Source organism: Camponotus vicinus, unplaced genomic scaffold, assembly GCF_025532165.1.
Source record: "Camponotus vicinus isolate PSW18456_S1 unplaced genomic scaffold, iyCamVici1.0 SCAF_12, whole genome shotgun sequence".
NCBI classification, from domain to species: domain Eukaryota; kingdom Metazoa; phylum Arthropoda; class Insecta; order Hymenoptera; family Formicidae; genus Camponotus; species Camponotus vicinus.
In genome coordinates, this window is record NW_028141948.1 from 16782411 (window position 1) to 16794394 (window position 11984).

The 11984-nt window shown below is 29.8% G+C and overlaps 2 protein-coding genes across 4 annotated transcripts; both read left to right on the top strand.

The window, feature by feature from the left end:
- Window positions 1-656: 656 nt before the first annotated feature.
- On the top strand, window positions 657-7928 carry LOC145963032 (uncharacterized). Of its 3 annotated transcripts, XM_083084623.1 has the most exons (7): window positions 1020-1034; window positions 1566-1658; window positions 3036-3111; window positions 3225-3249; window positions 5210-5236; window positions 5588-5745; window positions 6046-7928. In XM_083084623.1, the coding sequence occupies exons 3-7, from the start codon at window positions 3037-3039 to the stop codon at window positions 6334-6336; spliced, it is 576 nt and encodes a 191-aa protein (XP_082940749.1). In that variant the 5' UTR covers window positions 1020-1034; window positions 1566-1658; window position 3036; the 3' UTR covers window positions 6337-7928. The 3 variants fall into 3 exon arrangements, with proteins under 3 accessions (XP_082940747.1, XP_082940748.1, XP_082940749.1); XM_083084621.1 differs by lacking the exon at window positions 3036-3111 and having other exon boundaries at window positions 657-1034; XM_083084622.1 differs by lacking the exons at window positions 3036-3111; window positions 3225-3249 and having other exon boundaries at window positions 663-1034.
- Window positions 7929-8288: 360 nt separating this feature from the next.
- On the top strand, window positions 8289-11206 carry LOC145963462 (tRNA-splicing endonuclease subunit Sen15). Its single transcript, XM_083085436.1, has 4 exons — window positions 8289-8534; window positions 8638-8719; window positions 8811-8982; window positions 9089-11206. The coding sequence occupies exons 1-4, from the start codon at window positions 8499-8501 to the stop codon at window positions 9366-9368; spliced, it is 570 nt and encodes a 189-aa protein (XP_082941562.1). The 5' UTR covers window positions 8289-8498; the 3' UTR covers window positions 9369-11206.
- Window positions 11207-11984: the final 778 nt, after the last annotated feature.

Genomic DNA, 11984 nt, shown 5'->3' on the forward strand with positions numbered 1-11984 from the left:
CAACGATCTGTTATCTATCTTATCCTTCGAATACATTGTGTTCGAAAAAAGATTCACATAGAGGAGCCGGATGAAAGTGCATGCGTGCAGGACGTTAAGGGCGATGCACGCGAGGCTAGCTTTCGCGGCGTCGCCGTCCCTTACGTACACGCACGCATGCAAGCACGCAGGCACGCACGCACGTAAGGATTGTTTCAGATCGCGACGTCTTTGTCGCGGAAATGCGAATTCGCACGCTCGAGGTGATATTCATAATAAGATGCCATTAATTACTCATTGTCTCTGCGACGGCACCGTTCTGTTAATTTCTTTTCCCTCCTCCCCCTCGGTCTCTTCTCTCTCTCTCTCTCTCTCTCTCTCTCTCTCTCTCTCTCTCTCTCTCTCTTTCTCTCTTTTTCATCGCTCCCTCGCGAAGGCACGTCACGCATTCGAGCAAATCGTAATAAGATACGCAACGCGTCGGTACTTGCGACGAGAGGTGTGATACGGGCTCTCTATTATTTTTTCATCCACCTTATTATGATTTCCTTCCAGCGGGAGAGATTGGCGTATCCTTTTTGTACGGGACGCCGGAAACGTGGCGGACAGCACAGAGCTACACTCATACGTACACGCAATTAGAGATAAATTATTCATTAAACCGTTTGTAGACCGAACGTGTCTGTAATGTATTAATAATGTGCACCTTGCGTCAACGTGAAAAGATGCGAATATTTCGTTGGCGTGATATTACACGCCGGTCGAACTATGACCATGTATCGTCGGTCTTTTAATTCGGCCAATTATCGACACACGTTCTTCTTACGCCCGGTAGAATTTAATTAATATAATTTAAACGCTCCGTGCGTTTAGCACGGTGGAAAGATGCGGATGAGATAGGTCTATTATTCTTTAAACGATCGAGAATTGTTACACGTGTGCGAAAACGAGTGTATTAAACGAATTTGTGTCATCGTTTTAGGGCTATACACCGCTGCACATCGCCATGCAATTTGGCCATGAGAATATATTCAATCTTTTGGTTCAAGTGTACGGTGAGTATACGTTAGTTTCTCCTTTTTCGGAGATCGCTCTTTTAAGCCTAAACAATAAAATTGTCAGCAGGGACAAAATTTCATTAAAGATCAATGAGTAGATTCATTGAGCTTCAACGAAAACTTGGCCTTTGCTCTTTCGTCTCGTAAATTAATCTCTGTAAATTAGAAGAAGAATTATATGTATCATAATTTTTTTTATTCTTCAGATGATTAAATCTACAAAATGAACAAGACTCTTGATAAAAATTAGATATTTTTTAAATAAAATATGTTACTATATGATTAATAAATAAATTAATCTCATATATATTATATAATTATTATATATTATATAATTATATATATGTTGCAAGACTCATTTCTTTTTTAAATATCAATGATTTTTCAGTGAGATTTCACTATTTACAATGCTGTAAACCCATTGTTTTTCGATAATAATATACTGATCTCACTTAAGAGAGCGAATTCCATAGCAAAAAGGTCGTAATGTCTCGCTTTTTAACATGTTTTTTAAAAATATATTTTCAGGCGCGAATCAGGACATACGTGACTATAGTGGTAGAAAGGCCAGACAATATCTGGTCTCGCAGGAGGCAGCAGTCAGCCAGGACACGTTTCACAGTGAGTACATTCTCCCTCTCTAAGAAAAAATACGCGCCACTTAGGGGAACGTGACGCAACTTTTGTAAATAATTCATAGAGGGTTACGTTATCTCGCGCACGCGGATGTTTTGAGATGTTCCTCGTAATTTTCTACGTACGTATACTATAAAATCGGAATATTAATCACAAATTTTGCACTTTCTGGTCCATCTTATAAAACGCTGTCTACTCATTCCAATTTCATTTAAAAGGAAATAGTCTAATTTACTCTCTCAAATTGAATCAGTGAAAATGTCACTGATTAAAGCAGTGACAAGATTTCACCAATAAGTATTTCACCGATCTTTAGTGGAGACACACTTTGCTTCTCCATTTTTGTTGATTATAATAAAATTTTGTATAATTAATATTCAAATTTAGAATTATGTGTATCATATTTTTTTATTCTTAAAATGTAAATCTACAAAAAAAACGAATTTATTTCATATAATAAATATATGACGCATTTTAAAATATCATTGAATAAAATAAAAATAAAACAAAAATTGAAATTAATAAAATATTTAATATTAAAATATGATTGAAACAGCCAGTAGTACTAATTAATTATTTTCATTGTATTTATTGCAATGCTATATTTATTTGAAACCACTGTTTATTCAGTGATAATCAGATACATCGATTTCATTTAAGAGAGTATATCGACGAAAAGAAAAGATTTCACTAGAAAGTTTTGTAAATTATTCGCGTTAGTTCTCTTCCCACATCTTCTCCAATTTGCCACGAAATAGCAGCAGCAAAGTTAATCCTGGGAACATCGAAATCTTCTTTCTTTTCACTTATTAACGATAGAGAAGTATTTTTCGTCCTGTATATACATGTAGAAACAGGCTGTACGAAGAAAGTAGTTTGCATAACAAGTAGTTTGAAAACAAAAGACATAATCGTCGTCTGGAAAAAAAAGTTTTTAAAGGAATTCTTTCTGTGTGTGCCTTCAACTCCTTCGCTCGCGGAAAACCAATTACGCTCCGAAGTACACTGTAATTTACACCGCTTGTAAGTGTGTCCCGTCAAAGTTCCGTTGCTTTCCGCCCCGTATATCCCGTGTCGATCATTGTTCAACGTTCTCCACGCTCGTTTCGCGGCATTCGCCTCCTGTCACGCTCCAGCACGATCCAGTTGATGGCTATTGCGCTTAATCTATACGAGAATTGCATGATATCGTACTAGCACTTGTAAGCTAATACTGATTTAGACGGATCGAATACTAGATCAGATAGATTTTTTTAGATATACTTAAACTTTTTATTTCATAACTTTTGGTGTATACTAAACTTTGCACGTCTATCTCAGCACCTTCCTCTCTCTCAATACTATATAATTAACTCTCAGCAGCATGCGACAATACTACGACCGACAATACTGCTCCTTCGGGATTTCTAGGATATCTTTCTGTCGCTTTAGATTTAAGGTACGTAGATCCGGTCGGGAAATATGATGCGATATATTTGAATTGCCGAAATGGTGTTAACGGGCTCTTCTAGGTGAGTACTTCGGGGTTCTGGAAGTATTCTTCTGTTGTAGGGATTACTGCTGCCGCTACGCTCAGGCAAGTTCAGAAGCGCACCTCTGCTAAAGTAGTAAAGCGCTTGTGTCGTCACATTAAAGTACGTAGGCGCACCTTTTAGAGTAACGTATGACTGTCACTTTTCTGCACACCTCTCTGACGTGAGTATCTTGAAGTTTCACGGACCTCCCTGCGCGAACTATGGTCTAGAGATTCCTTGGACGATATTGTTTGCCAAGATTAAAAAGCGGGTTCGAATACGAATCTGTTTCGCTTCTGACACTTTATAAGCAACAAGTCTTCGTCTATTACTTTGCTAAATATGTTTGAAATGTACTAAAAATGTTAAAATGTTTAGCTTTGACGTACTTACTTTAAGAATAATATAACTGTATCATCCTGCAAAAAATATTTTTTTTTACCCTTTTTAAATATCACTGAAAAAATGTTTAATAATAGCTAAATGATTTGGATAAATAGCGCTAAAAACATTAAACATTATAATAACAATTACTAAAAGATTTAATCGAGTTAACGAAGTATTTAATTCAAAGAATCTCTAAGAGTTTAATTGACTATTAATTTGATCTAATTAAACTTTAATAATCATTACTAAATTTTGATAGCAAGAAATAAGATATTTAAGTATTACCAGTTTTCTATATTTTATTATATAAAATTGAAATAAGTTGCTTCTAATAGTTAATGAATATAAAATGATAAAGTTGAATTGATCAATTTAATATATATATTTATCGAGTATATTTGACTGCAGTTATCATTACACCATATATATAAGTCAGATATTAAATGTTCAATAATTTATTAAATTATTTAATTAGAAACCAAATTTGTCCATAATTTGAATTCATTAAATATTTAATATTAATTTAATATTCTCAAATCAAATATAATAATAATGGTTATCAAATATTCAATTAAAATCTACAATTTAATTCATTTGGCAACTATTATTACCGATCAATTTTTTCAGTATAAAATTTTTTTACTACTATTGTTAGTACTGCTTGATATATAACTACATATCAATCGGAGGTAAATTTTATTATTCTTTCTACATAAAAAATTTTTGTATTTTGTTTCTTCTTCATCATATTTTAATTACATGATGATTTGCTATGATTATAAAACGTGAATTGTCAAAGTGGCAGTGGTACATCAGATTTCTGGCATCGTAGAGAAATAATATTGTGTGTAACTCTGGCAATGTGTGTGAAGTGAAATTTAATCTTCAAACTTACATTTTTCACGTAGCAAGTGATGAAAAAAGAAAACATAGTGCTATATTTTCAATTATGAGTGATAATAAGATCATTTCGGAATCTCTTTTGATTGTATTGTTATATAAGTTATAATACTTTGTTTCACATCACACATCGTTGCTATTATTTGTTATTGTCCTTGTGTGATGCGTTGTTGTACGTAAATAAAGCATGTACACTCAAGCATGAGAAACACATGTGTATCTCACTCCGGTTGATTCTCAGCATCATTCAGTTTTATTCGCACACTGGATAATTATTACACTTAGTAAGACAGGATATATAATAATTCTCGAAAGGGAAAGTAGGCCCCGTTTTTTACTAATTTATTTAATCGCATACATTAATTTCCTTGTGTAAGAGAGAGTTTTTCTCTTATTTTCTTATATACCTAACATATATTATATAATAGCGCGTATCGTATCATTTTATTAATTATTTATTTTGTATGAATAAATATTTATTCATACAAAATAACATCTCTGTTTTAAATTAATTTTTAATTGTAGATTCGTTTTATTAACAAAAATTATATATAATCGCTTCTTAAAAATTATCAAATATATTAGGCATATTTTCTAACATAAAAAATCCTATACTAAAAAAATAACTTTTCTCCATTTTATTCTAACTCATGATAGTCTTACATCACTTGTCGATCTCCCAATTTCTCACTATGTACGAGATACAGTTTCAAATGATTTTCTATTTTATTTCAGAAATAAAAGCAAGGAAAAAGCATGCAGGTAAGAAATAATTCTTTTGGTGTCCAAGCGTTTTAGTAGAGACTAATTTGGCGCATGAAATAATCTAAATAGACTACATTAACATCATAACATATTAGTTTTAATCTTCTTTTCCTCAAACTTGTAACTACAATAATTTTACTTATTTCAATATTAACTTCCATAATTTTTAAAAACGCCTTATATTCTCACATTTATAGTAGAATTAACGTAGTAAAGTAACAATGATCAAAGATACACCTCCCTGTCACAATTGGCTATATTTTCTTCCGCAAAGTTATACTTACTAAGGTGAAGAGTAAGAAGAGAGTCCCTTAAGCGCCATAATAGAACGATTGATTGAATATGCAGAGAAAGATCTTGGTTTCCTACGAATTGGCTCGTTGAACGTTCGCGTGAAACGTACTACGGAAGCCTTCAGTCAGTTCCTGGGTGTGGCAACCAGCAGTACGGCTAGCAGCAACAACGAGAAGATTCACAAGTCGTGGGGATCCGCGGATAACGTTCAGGTATCATTTTCTCGGATTCCTCAACACGTCTCGTGTTACATTGAGATAATATATAATTTCTTAACAGAGAAATATTTCTTTTTGATTATAACATTTTGTACAAGATAGCGCACACGCAAACATACACAAAACTTCATTTTGTGAATGCATTCGCAATTAAATAACAAAATCTGATTAATATATCCACGATCAGTAAAAAGTGTTCATGCTTTCTTCTTTCTTCAAATGCGAAAAGCGAGTGCAACAGATCGCAACATTTACAGACTAATATATTTTATTCGTCTTTCGCATATATTCAAGCTGGACCACAAACTGATGCCACCGCCAAAGTACGCACCTATCAAGAAACGAAAGAGCAGGCGGCCGCAAGACTTTGGCTCGTCGCAGGAGCAGCAGCAGACCATCAGTCAACCGACCACCCCGTTACTACAGGGCAAAGTCAGTCGACCGAGTCGGACTGTCCATCGTCGACCGACGTCCACGACGTCCGTCAATTCCGTCAACACGTCCAACAATGTTCAGCAGAACGATTCCGATTCGGACACGGCTTGCGGCTTCGATTCTGCCTGGCGAGGATCCGCGCAACTGTAATTTGTCAATATCATCTATGTGATTATTCGTATGCATAAGACTTAGAAGGAGAGACTTCGAGAAGTCTCAGGAATTAGCAAATCCTTTGGAAATTTTTTTCGTATTACTACGTCTCAAGCGAACGATATTAACGGTTTTTTTATAAATATGAAATATTTTTTAAGCTTTTTAAATTTTTTCGGACCGTTCTCTATTCTGTGGGATTATTGTTTTGTCATCTTCAGTTATTATTATATGATGCACAATACGTGCCTCTGATAGAGAAATTACGGATCCGTTATAGATGTAGTTTATTTAAAATTTCATCAGTGTTCTTTATTTAATTCACTTTCTTTAATAAGTTTCCTTTAATAAGTATTAAATTATGTGCATTTTTAGAATACCGGTGAAAGGAAAGAGACAAAAGTATCGCATAACTTATGGAAATAGGGAATTCATTACTTTAAAAATGAACAGAAGAAAAAAAATATATATATAATTATATGTGTATGTATGTATGTATATATACACACACACACACACATATATATGTAATTATAATTATATTTTATTGTTAATATTTTATGTTTTAAAGTTTATCGTAAAAATTAAAAATTATAGGAGATAATATCAAAAATATTAAAATTTTTTGCACTCTTTAAAATAACCTTCTTCTATTTTTAATATCATTTCATATACTTTGGCATACAATTGTTCTTGATTAATAAGTTTCATTTTTCGCATATTTTTATATCAAAAACTTATCTCACAATAATTCTATCAAATTAAAATCCAGTAATTGAAAGGATCAAAAAGCTATTTTGAAAAATAAAATATCTGTTGTATTTGTTATAATTTTTAATTTTTACAATATTTTTTGCAACATAAAATAATAATAAAATATAGATTATAGATAAAATATAGATAATATTTATATATGTTTGTGTTTCTTTGAAATAAACCTCCCTATTTCTATAAGTGATGCAATACTGATGACTGTATATTTAAGTAGATAATTTACAATGATAATTCCCGACATTAGTATTGATATATAATTTCTTATCTAAATTATATAATAAATTCGATTTAAAATATATTTTATATATCTAAATATATAAATGTATATTGTGTATTTATATCTATATATAAAATATATTTTTTATAATCGCACATTCGTGCAAAGCTTAAGGAAGAAAGGAACACTTAATATATTTGACGCTTATTTATTGTAAACTATAATTCGAGAAAATAGATTTAAAATTCATAGAACAAATCTTTTGTACTTCTTCATCTTGAGCATACCAATTTCTTATTTTGCTTTCATGATGTTGTTATAATATACATACCATAATCTTAGCATACTTTAAACAAATTTTTGCGCAATATGTTATTTGTTATATGTAATTAACGCAAGCTAATTTATTATATCAAGAAAAAAGTGTTTAATGCATATTTATCAACGCACATGCATATTTATCAATAAAAAGTATTAATAATTCTTTCGAAATTAAGTATACAAGAATAAAATATTATATGACTAGAATTCTTATTTATATTGTATATTTTATTTTTGTAATATATAATATGGAAGCAATAAATATATTTAAGAAATATTTTAAAATATTCTATCAACTATATATAACCTATGAAATTTAAAATAAATCACAATACAGTAACACATAAAAGACGCTAAAACTAATATTTTATTTAGTATACGATATTTAAAATCAATATATATAATATATTCCAACACTGTTTTCATTCTTATTTCTCTACCTATATATTCTATGCAATGACATCTTTACGTAACTCTAGAAAATTGTATTTCAACTCGAAAGATAAATAATCGTACTCTTCGGATAATGCTTTTAACATACACCTTGAACACTAGATGGACTCGGATCTTGTGACGACTGGCATGAAATGGGGTTTGTTCTTTTTAGCTACTCTGCTACACTAGTGCAATAAGTTGGAAAGAGACAAACATACTTTCTTTCACTATAACTAATTGCACTAGTGCAGCAGTGCAGCTAAAAAGAACAGGTCCATGATCGCGGGTGACTTGGGAATGTGTACGTGTAGATATATTTTATTGTTTATATTTTGCATTTTTCCAAGCCATGATGTGCAAAATGAAATAATAATTTGACTTCGTAGGACGAGACATACAAAAATTTTTTTTCATGCTTGAGAAAATGTACGACATATGTCATCCTAGTGTAAGTAATTGTATTTTATTCAAATAACCAAAAAAAAAGAGACGAATGCAATCAAGGGTTATTTGTATGAATGTAAAAGATTTTTATTTTTCTATGCTTACAGTATTATCATTTATGCAAACTTGGTTGTAACGATCCTGTGAAAACAAGTACCGCCTTTTATGTCTACATTGAACTGTGCGAAGGTATGGTATAAATCAATTTTCACAATACAGAATATACATAAGTAAGCTGTAAGTAAATTTATATATAATTTATTGCTATGATGATTCACAGTAAAACGATTCTGGGATGTCAAATATAAGTACAAGGAGGAACTTGATCTATTTTATCTCGAAGTAAAAAAACGAGAGCATTCTTCGCTGGAAATCTATATACCTTGGCCAACCAAGTACAGCATTTCCATTGATAAAATTGAGAAAATGCAACAGGCATTACAAAATGAACGGTAATTCCAGGATTTTATCTTTGATATTTCTTGTGTATATTTTTGATATTTTCTTATAATATATTCCACATACATAATATATAAATAACAAATTTAAATCCAACAGATTGACATTTGTATTTAAATCTGAGGATAGCAGCAGTGTTTTGTATACAATAAGCACGGGGCTTATAAAACCAGCAGCACCAGAAGCAACTAAACAACTGAAAGAAAAAGAAGAAAAGAAATATAATTTGGAGACAGAGATCCGCAGGAATACATCAAATTTATATGAATTAGCAAAAACTATAGTTTTTGCTCATGAAACAAAAGATCAAAATTCTAGTTCTGGTCCAAGTGTTACTGTAGAATCTTCGAATACAGATTCTAGTTCGGAGATATTATGATACTTTTTCTATACATAATATTGAATTTTAATGTAATATATATTTGCTTATTGTATTACTGTATTTATTTCTTTTTGATGTTGTCATATTTGTAGTTTATATGAATTTATGAAAATTTTTAAGGCACTTCTCTCTTTCTCTAAAAAATACAAAAGAGATATATGGAAGGAAATATATAGTAAGGCATAGACAAAGTGTGAGATAAAAAAGGATATAGATAGTATAAAGATGTATATTTTTAATATTTATTTTTTAAAGTAATTTTCACATGCGCGCATATAATGCAGATTTTGAGAATACTTCTAAGGATTGCATATAATTGTTTAGTAAAACGAAACATAATAAGCTGCCACTGTAAATATATATGCATCGAATAAATTAATTCTTAAAAAATCTTCATCTAGCCTTAGTACTCTCGTGTATTAATTAGTAGACACTACAAAATACGAGGCACATAATGTTTTCTTCACTTATTATAAAACTAATGATAAATACAGCAAACAGTTTATAATTAAACTTAAGTCTAATAATGCTATAAAATATTATGTATATATAAAAAATGTGTAAAGAGAGAAATGATATAACTTAAAAATTCTTATGAACTAAAAGTAAATCTATCTACAAAAAAGACTATACGATATATATATTTGTATATATGTACATATTCTGTGTGTCTTTAAATCATTGCGTTTTCGACACACATATTCCAAAGTCGTTAAATTATTTAATTTCTGCAAAGCTGCATGTAATATCAATGAAAAATAATTTATACACATGATAATGTTTTCTTATAACGTATGTTAAGCTACAATGTAAAATGCATGTAGAGAAAATGATATTTCTTTGACATAAAAATAATTTCATCTGAAATTGTTTATACGATTTTCATACACTTTAGGGCAGTTAAGAGCTGTGTAAAAAAATTATTGTTAAACACTACAAGATATAAAAATAATATACATATGTATTGATAGATATCTAGATGATCTTAGATACTTTCACAAAATTTAAGCAATCTTAATATCAACATAAATTTTAGATTTATTTTAATTGCTTTACAAATTAGGCTAATAATCTCTCACATGTGACGTATCTTTAATAATTGTAATGATGCCCCACTTTTCTCTGCCTGTTTTTTTTATTGCTGTATATGTAAATTTTAATTGAATTCCTTATTTCAGAAAACCACATAATACGTGTGCAAAAAGATGAGATTTACAAATTAGATTTTAAAACTTACATATAATAATAATGTATAAAAAACAGGCACATTAAAGATTTTATGTGTATTATTCATATCTTTCCGATTAGTTGCCACTATTATATAGCATGTTCAAAATCGATCGTCAATATTTCTACAGATCTAAACCATCCCTCTTGTGTATAAGAATTATATATAAAATAGATACCAAAAAGTGGTCAATTCACATAACTGCAGTAAGGCAACTAGATCTCAAGAGGTACTCGAATCTATCACTAGTGATACAGTTAATTTTCGTACTATGTAAAATGCTTGATATTAAAAAGTTTCACAAATAATTCTAGTGATTATATATGTACGCTTGATTATTTTTAAATGAGAAGTATTGCAAATAAAACTTGGTCGATTTCATCAATATAACAAACTTTCCACAATCAATATTTGTAATTAATAGAATAAAATAAAATAGATTATACTTAATAGACTTTGATAAGAAACATTCTGATTGTGAAAATTAATGAAAATTAAAAATAAACTATAATCTTTGAATAATCTCTGAATCATTAAATAACGATTATATCGTTTTGTACAAAATTTGCATAAAATCTACCAAGTTTTATTTGAAATATTCTTATTTTTATAAGGTTCGTAATTCAATCTTCAATTTCTCGCACAATTATAAAATAAAAATGACAAATCGAAAAGTTTATATATATATATATATGTATATATACAATTATCTTATTATAACATTCAAAAAATTTTCTAGTTATATTGCGTGTTATTAAAAATCGTCCAATTATTATGTAGGCACCTTTTATAAAATGAATGAAGCACATGGATTCAATTTAAATTGTATTTGTGTGTGGGAGTTCTAGAAACGATTAAATTCTATGAAGTATTAATTATTAAATATTAAAATTATCATATATAGATCATAAAAAGTTTTACAATTACAAGAGGAATTAATTTACAAGCACAAATGTAAAATCTAACAACTATTTCAACATAGTTATATAATTTTCATCATTTTCTACAAAATTAGAACCAAATCTTAAAAGATATTCAAATATATGCTCATATCAGAATATGAATTTGTCTCACAATAGGATATTTTGTGTGGCAAAATTAATTGAAATATTGATAATGTAATATAATACTACACCACACAATATTCGAACTATTAAATATAGAAATATCATCCATTATTATCCACTTTGCAAAATATTTGGTTATATATTTATATATACATAATATATATTTAGCACATATTAGTAAAATTATCTTATCTCATAAACTAGAGTATGAATGTACATAACTAATACATAACGAAATATAGCAAATATATAATTGGATATATGTTAAACAAACTTAAAGGATTCTGATATACGATATTATAAACATGCTGCTTCACA